Source organism: Bos javanicus, chromosome 29 (genome assembly GCF_032452875.1).
Source record: "Bos javanicus breed banteng chromosome 29, ARS-OSU_banteng_1.0, whole genome shotgun sequence".
NCBI classification, from domain to species: domain Eukaryota; kingdom Metazoa; phylum Chordata; class Mammalia; order Artiodactyla; family Bovidae; genus Bos; species Bos javanicus.
The window spans coordinates 46,697,282-46,713,669 of record NC_083896.1 but is presented as its reverse complement, the minus strand read 5'-3'; the positions used below and the strand labels follow the sequence as shown (position 1 = coordinate 46,713,669).

Here is a 16,388-nt window from a genome sequence, read left to right as displayed (position 1 = left end):
CCACCTGCCAATGAGGGGGACACGGGTTTGATCCCTGATCTCTGAAGATCCCTCATGCCACAGAGCAACTAAGCCGGAGCACCACAACTGCTGAACCTGTGCTCTAGACCCTGGGAGCCACAACCGTTGAGCACAAGGGCCCTAGAACTTGTGTTCCACAAGAGGAGCTACTGCAGTGAGAAGCCCGAGCACTGCAGCTAGAGAGCAGCCCCTGCTCGCCATAACTAGAGAAGAGCCCAGGTAGCAGTGAAGACCCAGCATGGCACCTCCCCCCAAAAAAGGGAATGACCCTCTGACACAGGCTACAGGTGGATGGCCCTTGAAGAGCATTTTCAGTGCCCAAGGCCAGACACAGAAGGCCACGTATCTTATGATTCTGTGTATGTGAAATGTCCGGTACAGGCACCTCCCCTAAGACACAGCGGAGGTGGGGGTGTTGTTATCGGGTAGGGTTTTTTGGGGGAGGTGATGAAATATTCTGAAATCAGATGGTGTGGTTGCACAACTCTGTGAATTGACTAAAAACTACTGAAGTGTCATGCTTTTAGGGGTGAATTTTGTGGTATGTGGATGAGATCTCAGCTTTTTACAAAAACAAGCCCATGTGAACAGGTGCCCAAGAAGCCCACGCTGCTACTGGGGGGTGGGGGTGGGGTCACTGGAGCGAGGCCCCGCCCCCTTACCCAGAAAGCAAGCCGGCTCGAGCCGCGCTGAGAGCCGCCTGATCCATCCCGGTCCTTTATCACACCCTGTCTTCCCCTCCCTTCTTGCATCATCCTGCTGCTCAAACACACCCAGAGCTCTTCTGACCCAGAGCTTTTCATCTGCCGTTTTCTTGGCGTGGAACTCACTTCCCCCCCACCCCCGAGCTCAGCATAATTGGCTCGCTCGCGCCATGAAGATCTCAGCACGGACCTGCGTGCGGGGGAGGGCTTCCCGCAGTACACTCTAGAGCAGTAGTGCCCTGAGCTCCGCTGTACCACCTACGGCACTCAGCATCTTCTTGTGTCTTTGCTCATCTATTGCCTGGAGCTTCTTCAAGGCTGGATTCCCAGCACCCGGCAGGGTCCCTGGAGCCCAGCTGGCACCTCCTAAATGCATGTTGATGAATGAATGAGTGATCATTGAACATACTGATATTCAGTACTTTGGCCACCTCATGCGAAGAGTTGACTCATTGGAAAAGACTCTGATGCTGGGAGGGATTGGGGGCAGGAGGAGAAGGGGATGACAGAGGATGAGATGGCTGGATGGCATCACTGATTCGATGGACGTGAGTCTCAGTGAACTCCGGGAGTTGGTGATGGACAGGGAGGCCTGGCGTGCTGCGATTCATGGGGTCGTGAAGAGTCGGACACGACTGAGCGACTGATCTGATCTGCTCTGATCTGATGTGATATGCTACTGCTACTGCTAAGTCACTTCAGTCGTGTCCGACTCTGTGACCCCATAGACGGCAGCCCACCAGGTTCCCCTGTCCCTGGGATTCTCCAGGCAAGAACACTGGAGTGGGTTGCCATTTCCTTCTCCAATGCATGAAAGTGAAAAGTGAAAGGGAAGTTGCTCAGTCGTGTCCGACTCTTAGGGACCCCATGGACTGCAGCCTACCGGGCTCCTCCATCCATGGGATTTTCCAGGCAAGAGTACTGGAGTGGGGTGCCATATATGGTCAATATCAAATACTGATTCACATTGAAAGGTGTTTTTTTTTTTTTTTGCACGATATGAGGCTTGTGGGATCTTAGTGCCCCGACCTGGGATCAAACCTGGGCCCTCCGCAGTGAAAGCTCAGAGTCCTAACCACTGGACTGCCATGGAATTCCCAAGGAATACCTCATCACCTAGAGAAGGCTTGGTTCCATTCAGGACTTTCACATCCTAAGAGGAAGATTTTCAACACCCTTATTACAAGTCAAATGGGGTCAAATTCCTGTCTCCTGTCCATGCAGTTGTCAAGGTTAAGGGTGTCCCCAGGGGGATCTTGGCCCCATCTGATTGGTGACAAGCGGAATCCAAGGGGCATGATCAGAAAGACCTGCTTCTCGTTTCTCCTCTGACTCTTCAACGTTTACTTAGAGGGGTCAGTTCTTCCCCAGCTTTGGAGGAAAACTTGGCCAGGCCCCGACTTCCCTGGACAGACAACAAAGTCTGGTTTCAGAAACGAGACGGAGTCTGTTGTCACAGACCTGGTGGGCGGTGGTCTCCTCTTGGACTGTGGGCGTCTCCCCTCAGGCCTCTCCTCCTCCTGCCTCCTCCGTAGTGGTAATTCTCACTTCAGAGCAGTGGGAGGAAGGGGCTTCTGGAAAGTTCTGACTGGATGGGCACCATCATGGATGGATTCACCCTCTCTGGGCCCGATGAGGGCTCACAGCTGACCCCTTCCCTGCAGAATGCTCATCTGTCCTTCAAAGGCCGCTGCTTGTTCCGTGGAAGGAAAGCTATGACAACAGTGTATTAAAATGCAGAGACACCACTTGGCTGACAAGGGTCCATATCGTCAAAGCTGTGTTTTTTCCAGTAGTCATGTACTGATGTGAGAGTTGGACCATAAAGAAGGCTGAGTGCTGAAGAATTGATGCTTTTGAAGTGTAATGTTGTAAAAGACTCTTGAGAGTCCCTTGGACTGCAAGGCGGTCAAACCAGTCAATCCTAAAAGAAATCAGTCCTGAATATTCATTGGAAGGACGGATGCTGAAGCTGAAACTCCAATACTTTGGCCACCTGATGCGAAGAGCTGACTCATTGGAAAAGACCCTGATGCTGGGAAAGATTGAAGGCAAAATAAGAAGAGGGCAGCAGAGGATGAGATGATTAGATGGCATCACTGACTCAATGGACGTGAATTTGAGCAAATTCTGGGAGATAGTGAAGGACAGGGGAGCCTGGTGTGCTGCAGTCCACGGGGTCGCAAAGTCAGACAAGAATGAGCAACTGAGCAACAACTGGGAACCATGGCAAGTGGTCCATCTGCTTGGAAGACGCTGCATTTGCAGCAACGGGCAGGCGCCAACCGTTCTATGAGATGGACATGTGCCACCACGAGGGAACTTTGTCACAGATAGTTAGCAGCTCGCCAAGGTACACCCTAGGGTGCATGTTGAGCTGGGGGTGGGGCTGGCTCCTGACTGCCTCCCTCACCCTGGAGGAGCCTGCGTCTGGGGTTCCCGCGTGCCATGCTGACAGGCACCCCCATCCCAACACACAGGACCCCCTTCTGGAGCAGGGCAGGCCTCTGTGCTTCCCCGGTGAGAGGCAGGGCCCCTGGCCAGGGCTGGGGTCGCTGCCCATCAGAGGTTTGCCCCAAAGAAAACCTTTTGTCCCCCTCCCCCCAGCAAACCTGCCACCTCCCCCAGCCCCGCATCGCTGCCACACCTTCCCTTGAAGCCTCTGTGGAAACTTCCTGTTACACATAGAGGAACGGGCCGAGGGGACAGAAGTCTCCCAGAGTCACGTGACAGCCGGAGTTGAACTGGGCCTTAAACCCTCTTGGGGGTTCCCTATCCAGGGTCTGTCTTTCCACCTCCTGCAGTGAGGAGCTTCAGAGATCCAGAAGTTTCCATGCAGGTGCTCTGCCAGCCCCGACCCTGCAGGGCGAGCCTCATGGTCTCCTGGCTTCCAGAGGCACCAGGCTCTCAGTGGACCCCGGAGCTCCCAGCTGGAGACCCTCCCAAAGCCCAGTGCCCCGAACCTTCCCTGTGGAGACCGGGCGGGGTGAGGGGCTGGCTACTGGTGCTTCTCCATGCCCCCGCCCTCCTGTGGGGCCTCCTGGGCAGCCCATTAGCCCGCAGCCTTAGGCTCCTGCAGGGAGAGGCCTAATGCAGCTGGTCCCCCAAGGGCCCTGCTTCCCGTAGACGGATTGGGCGTCTCTCCTCAGAGGAGGAGGCAGAGCCTGGGGTGGATCCCGGGGACCGGCCCGTCGGACTCTGCAAGCCTGAAGCCAGACCTGTGGCCAGAGAAGCCGAAGGGCCGGGCCCCAGGGAGCCACCTAGGCCTTCAGGAGCTGGGTCCTCCTCCAGGCGCGGACGGCACAGGCGAGCCAGGTAAGAAGCCGCTGCTTCAAGCCCAAGGTCAGACCTTACCCCGCACGGCAAGTGCACCCTGAGCAAGGCCGCTCGTTCTGGGGCCGGGGTTCGGGCGGACCCGAGGCCTGGACGGTCCCAAGTCTCCTCTTTCGTGGGAAAGACGGGTGGGAAAGTGGCCCTTAGGTCCGGTGAATTCCTCCCATCCCCAGGGCCGGCCGTGCCATGAGCCCCACGCGGGAACAGCCCCGCCCTGGGTGCCTGGGTGTTGTCTGTCTGGCCCCCAGCAAGTGCCCCCAGCTCGAGGCGAACACAGACAGTCCTCACTGAGGGTGCCGGGGACGGGAGGGACTCTCATGGCCCGGACGCCTCCTCTCGTCTGACAGACGTCTATGGGAGACCCCCGCCTGCCAAGTGCCTGGCTCTGCCATCCAGTGGTGGGTGTCCAGGCTGAGAATCACTGTCAGGGGGCTGAGGCTGGCCGGCCCCCCCGTCCCCTGATATCCGTGCCCCACCCGATGACCATAGCCCAAAGGACCTGCATGGCCCTCTCAGCAGATGGGGAGGGGTCTCCAGGGGGCTGGAGGAGGTCACAACTCCAGGCTGGACACTGGAGAGTTGGGGGTACATGTGCTGGTGTCTGAGCCAAAGGTGGGGGGTCCAGCAGGGGAGGAGGGGGCCCTGAGACAGCGCAAGGGTGGGAGGACTCTCCTGGTGGAATGCAGCATCCCGAGGTTCCTGATCCTTCTGAAGCCTTCAGTGGTCAGACCCCACGCTGTCCTCCACACACATCTGCAGGAGGACAATCGGGTGGTGGACTCAGGGTCTCTTGTAAGGAGAGGTTAAGGGCACACGGCCTGGGGCCACGGCTGCCACCCCCCTCCCCCAGCAGCCCCTTCAGCCTCGAGCAGCATCTCTCGGCCCTGACTCTGGGGGGAGGTAGGAGGGGGTGTGGGTCCCTTGGGACTGGGAAGGGGCCTCGTTCAGGTCCCATCCCCCACCCTCACCCAGGCTGGGCACTAGGAGGCCTCAGTGACCAGTTTGAGAATAAACAATATGATCAGTAATATGAATATCACTGGGGCTTCCCAGGTGGCACTAGAGGTAAAGAACCCGTCTGCCAATGTGGGAGACCATAAGAGAGGCGGGTTCCATCCCTGGGTCAGGAAGATCCCCTGGAGGAGGACATGGCCACTCACTCCAGCAGTCTTGCCTGGAGAATCTCCACGGACAGAGGAGCCTGGTGGGCTACAGTCCATGGGGTCGAAAAGAGTTGGACACGACTGAGCGACAGAGCATGTATGAATATTGGTTAGAAGTGATACAATCCATTACACCATTAGTTCAGAAAGAAACAACCTTTGTAAAATAAAGTAGCAGCTGCCCCGGAGACCGATTCCCTGATTCCGCACCCAGGGCCTTGACGTGTGAGCCAGGTTCCCAGGGGACCCTGCCCCCGCATCTGGGTCCGAGGAGGCAGCTGAGCCCTGTGAGTGGGTGTGAGGACCGTGACCCTGGCGGGTGCCGCAAGCCCAGAGAGCAAGGCCACGTGGTGCTTCCAGTCCCAGGCTGTGGAGTCCGCCCCAGGTCCCGGCCGAGCCCCGAGGACGCTGAGCTTTGCCACCCTGGGCCTCTGAGCCCTGCGTGCCCGGGTGGAGGGCGAGGGGGTCAGATCAGGCAGTCAGTGGACAAAAGGAATGAAACCAGCCCCGGGTGGAGGGACGCGAAGGCCCGTCAGAGTGTGGACACACGTCAGGGCTGGGGCGCCCGGGCCGTCAGCCACACGGCAGGTGTTGTGTGGATCGTGCCCTCCCTGGGCCCAGCGTGGTGCTCACAGCTGGGTCTGGCAGGAGGCAAGCCCCGCAGTAACTGCAGAGGGGCCGTGCTGACCGCAGGGCGCACTCTGGCACCTGGGGAGGTCAGGGGTCAGGGAGCTCACCGAGCATGCTGTGTCCCACTTGGTCCCCCCACTATGATGGGGTGCGAGGTGCCAGGCCCAGGGATCCCTGATCCCAGGGAGGAGCAGTGCCCACCACCTCTTCCAGGGGGCACCTCACAGTGACCAGCCATGCATGGCACTCTGCCCATCGGCGGCCACTCTGCCCACCCACGCTGACCACTGCAGGCCCGGGAGTAGTAGCCACTCAGAGGCTCCGAGGGACCCGCCCCCAGCAGGGTGGAGGCCAGGCCTGCAGCAGGTACCGACGGCCAAGCCTGGGGACTCGGAGCCTTGCCCCGAGCTTGGCCACCGTCACATCCAGCAACAGAAACGGACCCTGGCCTGCCCCAGAGCTGGGAGCACGTAACCTGAATTAGGAGTGAGGGAAGGTGGCCTGGTGTGGCCAGCGATGGCTCCAAAGACTGGCAGCTGGTATAACCAGAGGACTCCCTGGGGGTGGGGGTACCTGAGCTGCAGGGACCCCAGCTCTGTGGCCCTCAGCCCTCTCCCCACTGTTGGCAGGGATGGAGAACACTCTCAACAGCAGCGGCTCCAGGAGCAGCAGTCCAGGCCCCACCCCGGCGACCCCCGACACAGTACGGGAGGTGCTGGACGCGCTGGTCGTGTTCACCTGCGTGGGCGGCATCGTGGGCAACGGCCTGGTGGTCTGGCTGCTGGGCTTCCAGCGGCGGAGGGGCCCACTGGGCATCTACCTGCTCCACCTGGCCGTGGCTGACCTCCTCTTCCTCCTCTGCTCGGCCACGCTGACCGTCCTGAGCGCCAGCTCCTGGGGGATCCACATGCACCGCCTGGGCCCCCGGGCGGTGAGGAGCGCCGGGTACCTGGCCTACACCGTGAGCCTGAGCCTGCTGACAGCCGCCAGTGCCCAGTCCTGCCTCCCCGGCCTCTTCCCCACCTGGTACCGGGGCCGCTGGCACCGGCGCCTGTCAGCTGCGGTGTGCGCCGTGTTCTGGCTGCTGGCCGTCCTGCTCATCGTGCCAGCCTGGTACTTCCATGACGAGGCTGAGCATCCCCACTCGTGGCTGGGGTCCAAGGCGGAGACCGTCTTGCACTTCTTCACCCTGGTCAGCTTCACACCCATCATGGCCCTGTCCGGCATGGCCCTCTGCATCCAGGTGCAGAGGAGCTCGCCCCCGTGGCAGCGGCCGCTCACGCGCCTCTACGTGGCCGTCCTGCTCTGCGTCTTCATGTTCCTCGCCTGCGCCCTGCCCCTCAGCATCTCTGGGTTCCTGCTCTACTGGCTGGACCTGCCCCAGAGCGCGAAGACTCTCTTCGGCCATTTCACCTGCTTCTCTCTGTCCGTGAGCAGCAGCACCAAACCGATGATCTATTTCCTGGTGGGCAGTGGGGGCCGCTTGAGCCTGAGGGAGCCCCTGGGAGCCGTGCTCAGCAGGGTGCTGCAGGAGGAGCCTGAGCTGGAGGAGCGGGAGATGCCCTCCACTGACCCCAGTGACGAGGTGAGGGTCTGAGAGCCTCTGGGGCCCTGCCCCGAGCCGCCCACCGTATGCCAGCCATGTGAGCCCTGCCCCACGGCTCCCTGCCCAGCTCCCTCCCTTTCCCAAGCCCAGCATCCAGCAGTCACTCCAGAGGCAAACAGCTGCTGTGCCACAGGTCCCGGGGGGCGGGGGGGGGGGGGGGGGCGAGCGTGCGAGGCAGTGAGGAGGAAGCTGAGGTCCCGGGCCCGGGGACACAGGAACTCTTGACAGCAGTCAGGTGAACAGCACAGAGCTGTTAGCCACCCCACAGCTTTGGCGGGTGCCCCCCACCGCCAGGTCCCAACCCTTCAGTTGTTGGATCATCAGAGAGGTCCCGGGAGAGGCAGGGCAACTGGGGCAGTGGTCAGGGGGCTCAGGGTGAGGGCCAGTGTCCATTGTATCTAGGTGGTTCAGTATTATTTTTAACACTGATTTCCTTGGCTGCCCCAGGTCTCAGCTGCAGAATCTTTTTCTCCGCATGCATCTTCACTGCGGCACGCAGGGTTTTTGAGTTGCAGCACGCAGTATCTTGTTCCCTGACCAGGGATCAAGCCCGGGCCCCGTGCATGGCGAGTGCAGAGCCTTAGCCACGAGACCGCCAGGGAAGTCCTGGTGGTTCTGTGTCTTCACTGGACACGCAGCAGCTGAGTGCCAGAACGGGTGACAGGCTGCAGGGGCAGCCCGCATGCCCCATGGGAGCAGCACAGATGGCGCTGACCGGGCCGTGGGCCGTGGGCGAGAGAAGGCATGCATGGCGCCAGCACCGGGGCGGGCGGCCCAAAGTGGACGGAGGAGCGTACCTGGCAGACACTCTGGGATCCCCAGGGTCCTGGACCCGGCCAGAGTGCGGAGGTGGCTGAGAGGGGCAGGGCCCTGGGAGCCATGGGATCCATCAAGGCCCTGGGTCCCTGTGCCGCCCTGTTCACCCAGAGGCCTACAGGCCAGAAACAGAGGCCTGGGGTGGGACTGCCACCCCGCTGGGTCCGTGCTCACCAAGAGTCACAAGGGCAGGCGGTTTCTGCTCAGCCACACTCTGCAGCAGCGGGCACCCTGCATGGACCACGCATACAGCAGGCATTTAATAGGTGGTGTTTAACATTTAAACGGGCATTTAACAGCAGCTCGAGCAGGTCGAGTGTCAATGCTCACGGGGTGCTCACAGGTGCACCCTGGCTTCATCCACTCACTCCTTTGGGGCTCTTCTGCCTCCTCTGCATGGACCCCTGGGCAGCAATGGTCTCCCCCACCCAGCTCCGTGCCCTCTGACCACCCCTCCTGCAACCCCGCCCACCAGCTCCAGTCTGCCTCAGGGCCTTTGCACCTGCTGTTCTCTCTGCCCAGAATGCTCCTCCCCCAGCTGCGTGCAGAGCTCTCTCCCTCATTTCCTTCAGGTCATCACTCAAGTGTCACCTCTTCAGAGAGACCTTTCCTGACTGCCTTACATAAAATAATACAGCACACACACCCCTCTGGACCTCCCACCCCACTCCACTTGCCCTGTGGGCTCCCCGCTGTGTGCTACAGGCTCACCAAGAGGGACTGTGTCCATCTGGGTCACAGCTGTGCTCCACACCGAGGACAATGCCCGACACAGAGAGGGGCCCAGGACATGTTTGTGGAATGTGCCGCTGGGCAGGCAGGCCTGGGGGCCCAGGGAACAGCAGCCACGATCGTGGGGTGGGGTGGTAACCCAGATGGCTCCAGTCCATACTCATCTCCAAGAGCTGCTGCTGCTGCTAAGTCACTTTAGTCATGTCCAACTCTTCGTGACCCCATGGACTGCAGCCTACCAGGCTCCTCCGTCCATGGGATTTTCCAGGCAAGAGTACTGGAGTGGGTTGCCATTGCCTTCTCTGATCTCCGAGAGGGCCCTCCTCAAATGACACACTCCATGAGGGCCCTCCCCCATGCCCAGATGGGAGCCTTGGCATTCATGTAGGCACAAGTGAATGAAAGTGAATGATGAGTGCATCTGCCTGTTGATGTCCATAGTACATAACCCACACCATCCTCACCCAGAGCTGACCACTGGTCTTCGGCTGTTTCATGCATATGTGATATTTTTTTTCTCCCCTCTGTAGGGTAAACTCCCGAAGAGGAAGGCCTGATTCTTTACAACCTTGCCGAAGGCTGATGGCAAAGACTGCCATCCGTTACCAAAATCTGACTTCCAGAATGAACAAGCAAGCTTTGCGCATGGGCTGCTTCTTTGCTTTATCTGTTTTGAGGCTGTGTTATTTGGAGCATACGAGCTTAGGGGTGTTCTATCCTGGGGAATTGGAGATTTAGTGGTAAAATATGAAGCTGCCCTCATGAATCGAGAGGTGTCAATTCCTTACAGTCTATATTATATTATCGCAGCTCCATCAGCTTTCTTGTCTTGCTGTTCGTGTGGTGCATCTTCTCTTTCTGTGACTTTCAAGCTTTCTGTATCCTTATCTGTTAAGGTGTATTACTTGTAAACAAGTCAGAATTGGATGGAGTTGTAACTTTGAGAATTAAACCCACCACTGCAGTGAGTGGGCTTGTGGTTCCTGAGTCCCGCTTCCCATGCAGGAGTCAGTCCTGGGTGACGGCAAAGTGGGATGAGAAGGCGGGAAGGCCCCGCCCTCACTGAGGGACCACAGCGATCGGGGGCGGGGAAAGGACTGGCTCTGGCTTTGAGACTTGGCTCCGCCATCACCTCTGTGGGGACCTTCTATCCTCGCAGAGCTGTCTTCTCATCTGTAAAGTGGAGACAGCCACCTCCCCGCCCCCACCAGGCTGCTGTGTGCTGGTCTGGCCTCCATCTATCAGCAAGCGCTGAGAAGTGTCATCCCGGGGCCTTCTGCGGAGGAGACCCGAGCTGCGTTAGAGCTGGGTGGGCATAGCCCAGCCCTGCCTGAGCCATCCCAGGCCCTCTCCATCCTGTCCCTGGATCCACCAAGGGTCAGGTAAAAGATGTCAGCCCGCACGGGGACTCGTGGGATCTCTGAGGAGGAGCTTCCATCCCAGGTAAGGCCGGGACTGATGTGGCTCTTACATCACCTAGGCCTCATTTTCCAGGGCAAGGCTGTGCCCGTCCTTGACTTAGGAACTCCGCTTTGGACTCACGGAGCCCAGGGCACACTCAGGCCAGGGTAGTAAACAGGGCAGTGAGGCTGACCAAGGGGGCTGGATGAGGGGACCCAGGTGGGGATAACCAGGAGAGCCAGGGTGGCCGGGGAGGCCGGGACGACCGGGGGCCATCAGGATGACTCCCTCCAGCCTGGTCAGACAGCTCCATTCCAGTCCACTCCCGTCCACTCTGCTGCCCAACCCCCGTGCCCCCAGAGGCGCGTATCGGCTCCCTTTGCCAAGGGGACGTTTGCCCTTTCAGACCTGGCTCCCTGCGGTCTGACTGGGCGAGAGCCAGGAGGACGCAGAAGAAGGAAACTAAACACAGAGCCATTCGGCCCGGAAACAAAATATGGCAACCGGCTGTTGCAGTTCCGTCGCTCAGTCGTGCCAGACTCTGTGACCCCAGGGACGGCAGCCCGCCAGGCTCCTCTGTCCGTGGGATTCTCCAGGCAGGAATACTGGACTGGGTTGCCATGGCCTTCTCCAGGGGATCTTCCTAGTCTGGGAATCAAACCTGGGTCTCCTGCATTGGCAAGGGGGTTCTTTACTGTCTGAGCCACCATACTTTTCAGCAAATCCGGAGCCTGGCACGAAGTTGCAGGTTAACAGTAAACAGACGAACAGATGAAAGCTTAGTATCCTCCATCCTAGAACGAACCAACCCCGGGGTTGCACGTGGTGGCTCCAGATAAGACAGAGCAGAGGCGAAGCTCGTCCTGAAACCTGGAGAAAAGGTGAAGCTACATGCACTGGGTTTCCCAGATTGTGCTAGCGGCAAAGAACCCGCATGCTGATGCAGGAGATGCAAGAGATGCGAGTTCGATCCCCAGGTCGGGAAGATCCCCTGGAGGAGGGCATGGCAACCCACTGCAGTATTCTTGCCCGGAAAATCTCACGGACAGACGAGCTTGGCGGGCTACAGTCCACAGGATTGTGAACAGTCGGACACCACTAAGCGTGTGCACACTCACACACACTCACACACACACACACACACACACACACACACACACACACACACACACACACACAGTCAGGGACACCCTCCTCCCCAGCTCCCTGGGCAGAGGCTGGAGGAGTCTTTACCAGGCATGCTTATTTCCTGTAGCTTATGTAACAAATGACCACAAACTGAGCATTTTAAAACAGAATAAATTCGGACTAATATCTCTCAGGGGACTTGGAGCTATTTTTTTTTTAATTAGGAAAAAGCAACTCCTTGTAGGGATACTTTAGCCTGTTGCTGCCTGAAAGATCACTAAAGTAGGATGCTACAGAGTGCTTCTGGCAGACAAAGCATTCACTGAACCAGGTGAGACTGATTAGCTGAATCACGGCAGATGCTTCGCCTCCTAACCTTTTCAGCCAGTAACACTTTCGCACGGACTTAGGGTCCTGTTTTCCGTGTTTCTCTTTTAGTTGTATCAGAATCAGATCCTCAGTATTTTAAACTGGGTAACATACTTACATATGCTAAAACTGAAAGTGGAATGGAATCACTACAGCGAAATATTTCAGACTTCCCTGGTGGTCCAACGGTTAAGAATCCACCGGCCGACGCAGAGGACACAGGTTCGATCCCCAGTCTGGGAGGATCCCACATGCCAAGGGGTAACTAAGCCCGTTGCACCACAACTGACAAAGCTCACGCGCTCCAGAGCCTGCTGCTCCACAACGAGAGAAGCCGCTGCGGCGAGAAGCCCCCGCTCGCCTCAACTACAGGAAAGCCCTTGCGCAGCGACCAAGGCCCAGGGCAGCCAGACACAAATACACAAAAATAAAATAAGCTTCATTAATAGGCACTGACGCTTGCATTTTCTACCCGTCTCGTATGTCACAAAATAGTCTTCTGAGTTTTTTCAACCATTACTAAATGTATAAGTCATTCTTCGCTCGTGGGCTGTACCCAAAGAAAGGGCCAGGGGCCCAGATTGGGTCTGAGGGCAACCGTTTGGCAACCCCTGATCCAAATAACATCGGGAAAATGGTTTCCTGAATTCTGGGGGAGCTCCGTGATGTAATACGATGAAGCAGTTTTGAATGACGATTGTGACAAATATTTTTAAAACATGGGACAATGTTTATGACACATTAAATGGAAAATAGCAGAACACACAAGGGTATGAGCAGCCGGATGGTAACGCTGTAAAAATGCGCAAACACACGGAGGGCGATCTGCAAACCATTAAAAGGGCCCAGCTGGGTAAGCAGAGTGAGAATGGTTTCATCATTCGTTTTTCCAATTTTTTTTTTTTTTCAAGAAGACTCAGTGTAATTCTTGGCTCAATGCGATGCATGGTAAAGTGAAATTTCAGAGGTTGGGGGACACAGCATAGCCAGTGATCAAGATCATAACTCTGGGCTACACTGGGGGTTGGAACCCACTGGTCATCACTCACCGCTGAGCCCCGGCTCCCTCTTCCAGGAGCAGTGGGGAGTGAGAGGGGGAGTCTGGAGGGTGAGCCCTGAGCGGAGCCCTCCTTCCACGGTGGCCCACTTGGCCACCGTCCCTCAGGGGCGCCCCCTCCCAGCTCTTCCCTGGGTCTCTGGGGTCAGCCAGCTCTCTGAGATTGCTCCTCAACAGCCCGAGTCATGGGGGCCCGCCCCGCCCTCACCAGCACTAACCCGGCTCCTCCATCTGAAGGAGGCACCTCCATGGTGCAGAGGCTCAGAGGCCGGTCCAGCCATGGTGGGAACGGTCATCCCTGCCTCACAGTCCTAAAGAGCCTGGCTCAAGGGCAGGCCAGAATGCTCAGCCACCATGTGCTGTTCAAGAACTCCAAGGGACACAGGGTGACCATCTGACCCAGCACTTCCACTCCAAGAGAAGTAAAAACAGCTTCAGGTAAAAGCTCGCACTCGAATGTTCCCAGCAGTACTACTCACAGTAACCAGAAAGTCGGAAAGTCCAAATGTCTACCACCCCGATGGATAACAAGATGTGGTCGGCCATACCATACAACAGTGTTCAGGTGTAAGAAGGAATTCACACTGACACGTGGATGAATCTTGACAAGGTTCAGTGAAAAAAGCCAGACACTCAAGGCTATATTGTACGATTCCATTTGTATTAAATGTCCAAAGTAAGTGAATCCAAAGAGACAGAAAGGAGGTTTGTGGTTGCCTGAGGCTGGGACTCAGGGATGGGCAGTGACTGCTGGTGGATCTGGGGTTTCCTTCTAGAGGGATGAAAACATTTTGGAACCAGATAGAGGTGAGAGATGGGATGAGATGGTTGGATGGCGTCACTGACGCAGTGGACATCAATGTGAGCGAACTCGGGGAGATGGTAAAGGATAGGGAAGTCGGGCGTGCTGCAGTCCATGGGGTCGCAGGGTCTGCCATGACTTAGCCACTGAACGACAATAACGAGATGATAGCTTTGCAACATTAAGAATGCCACTGAAAGGCTCACTTTAAGATGGCTGGTTTTAGGGCTTCCCCGGTAAAGGGAAGGCTCAGTGGTAAAGAATCTGCCTGCCCGTGCAGGACACACAGGTTCCATCCCAGACCCAGGAAGATCCCACACGTTGTGGAGCAACTAAGCCCGTGTGCTGCAACTATTGAGCCTGTGCTCTGGAGCCCGGGAGCCACAGCTACTGAAGCTCGGGTTCCCTACCAGCCATACTCCACAAGGAGAGAAGCCACCGCAGTGAGACTCCCTCGCACTGCAACCAGAGGGAAAGCCTGTGCAGCAGTGAAGACCCAGCACACCCAAAAATAAATTATCTTTTAAATGGTTAATTTTAGGAATTCCCTGAAAGTCCAGTGGTTAAGCCTCCGTGCTTCCGATGCAGGGGGCGTGGGTTTGATCCCTGGTCGGGAAACTAACATCCCACAGGCCACATGACCAAAACAAAACAATGAAATAAAGTGGTTAATTTTACGTCCTGTGAATTTTACCTTAAAAAGATGTCCTGAAGGAGCTGGCCAGAGTTGGGGGAGAGGGAATACAGCAGCTGAACGGTGCCATAGAGAACGGGCCAGATGTCAGAGCCACATAAATACGTAACATCCGATACACACGCAGCGATGCCTACATGGGACAGACCCTGGGCCAGGGAGAGCCAGGGCTCGGACCCCATCCGGCCGGCTTGAGGACGGCCAGACACAGGGCGCTGGCCGCCTCTCTCCGTGGAGGACGGAGATCTCCCTGGAAGCTCCCCTCCCCTGGGGGGCTGCAGTTTTCCTGCCCCGCCCTCCCCCGCCACCCCACCCTGCGAGGGCCCGCAGCAGTCCAGGGGAACATACTGTTGGCAGCTGCCAATCTCCCTGACTGACAGGCCTGGAAAATCCAGAATTCCTCACCCTCTCACACTGCCAGGCATGCAGACCTTCTGGGCTGCATGTGTGAATTAGAAATGAGAGGAATACGATTATTATTAAGAACATTTGGGCGGGACTTCCTGAACCATTAAGTCACCCTTCACCCAAGCCAGAAATATGGACGTCTTCCCAGGCCCTTACCCCACGGGGATCAGGCCACAAATTCTGATGATTTAACCCGTGAATATTCAGCAGCTGTGCCCCTCAGCCTTCTCTGCCTGGCCACGCTTCCAGACTCTGGCTACCTACCCCGTCCTCCATGATTCTGGTTCATTGAAGACACCTCCTCCTCTTGGTCATCCCCAGAAGGACTTTTCTAGAATACAAATCGGGCAGATCTCCCCCTCCTCCCACCTATGTAAGACCCAGGCCCACCCCCAGCCAACCAGGACCACAGGATGCCCAGGATGGAGAAGCACCCAGGATGGAGAAGCACCCTGCAGGGATCTGTTCCCTACTGATCACAGGACCACACTCAGCACTGTGGAAAACTTTTAAAAAGTGCAAGAACTGAATAAAATGACAAGCACTAGACCAAATCCCAAAGGTCAGAGATGTTTGAATTTGGCCTTACAACTTTCCTTCTTCTTTACGCACGTGGGTGTCTTTTACATACATAGCACGTGTGCTCAGACACTCAGTTGTGTCCGGCCTTTGTGACCTCATGGACTGTGTGGCTGCCCAGCGTCTTCGATCCATGGAGTTCTCCAGGCCACGATACTGGAGTGGGTTGCCATTTGCTCCTCCAGAGAATCTTCTCAACCCAGGGATCGAACTCATGTCTCCTGCATAGGCAGGTGGATTCTTTACTACTGTGCCACGTGGGAAGCTCTTACATAAATCGGAGCCTACTGAATCTCTAGTTCTGCATCCCATTTTTATCCTTAAACGTTAACATTAAATGATTACACAATGTGATTATAAGATGATTCTACCATTTGATTTTTACAAAGTATCTGCAAAAAAGATGAATTCCTAAATATTATAGAGGAACTTTGGGGTAAAGATGGCAAGTGAAAGTTAGTCACTCAGTTGCGTCTGCCTCTTTGTGACCCCACCAGGGTCCTCTGTCCGTGGAATTCTCCAGGCAAGAATGCTGGAGTGGGTTGCCATGCCTTCCTCCAGGGGATCTTCCCAACCCAGAGATCAGATGGCAGATTAAAGGCATACATCAACCGAAGGCCACTCCTGAGGCAAATCGACTGATTCCACAGAATCACCAGAAGCTCAGGAAGTGGGGGTCCTTGGGTGCTGAGGAAGGGGGTGCAGGGGAAATAAACTAACAAGGAGGTAGGAAAGCCTTTCAGAGAAGCAATCGCTTAAGAGACTGAAAGTAGAATAGAGGTAGGAATTCCCTGGCGGTCCAGCGGTTAAGACTCTGCCTTCCAGCGCAGGGGGTGTGGGTGTAACCCACGGAGCCCGGTCAAGGAACCAAGGTCCTGCAGGCCGTGGGATGTGATCAAAGATTGTTTAAATTTTTTTAAATTTAAGAATAAAATTAAAAAATAA

The 16,388-nt window shown here is 56.7% G+C and overlaps 1 protein-coding gene across 2 annotated transcripts; it reads left to right on the top strand.

The window, feature by feature from the left end:
* The first annotated feature begins 3,417 nt into the window (after nucleotides 1-3,417).
* On the top strand, nucleotides 3,418-14,774 carry LOC133241573 (mas-related G-protein coupled receptor member D-like). 2 transcript variants are annotated; one of them, XR_009734634.1, is made up of 4 exons: nucleotides 3,418-4,040; nucleotides 6,481-7,436; nucleotides 9,536-11,865; nucleotides 11,973-14,774. XR_009734634.1 is itself a non-coding variant. In XM_061407272.1 (3 exons), exons 2-3 carry the CDS (start codon nucleotides 6,483-6,485, stop codon nucleotides 9,560-9,562), a joined length of 981 nt encoding a protein of 326 aa, XP_061263256.1. In that variant the 5' UTR covers nucleotides 3,418-4,040; nucleotides 6,481-6,482; the 3' UTR covers nucleotides 9,563-14,773. The 2 variants fall into 2 exon arrangements, 1 of the variants encoding a protein (XP_061263256.1); XM_061407272.1 differs by having other exon boundaries at nucleotides 9,536-14,773.
* The last annotated feature ends 1,614 nt before the right edge of the window (nucleotides 14,775-16,388 follow it).

Coding starts and splice junctions, on each gene's coding strand:
- LOC133241573 (XM_061407272.1), top strand. CDS start 6,483: ATGGAGAACACTCTCAACAGCAGCGGCTCCAGGAGCAGCAGTCCAGGC. Junction 7,437..9,535: donor CCACTGACCCCAGTGACGAG/GTGAGGGTCTGA, acceptor TCCCCTCTGTAG/GGTAAACTCCCGAAGAGGAA.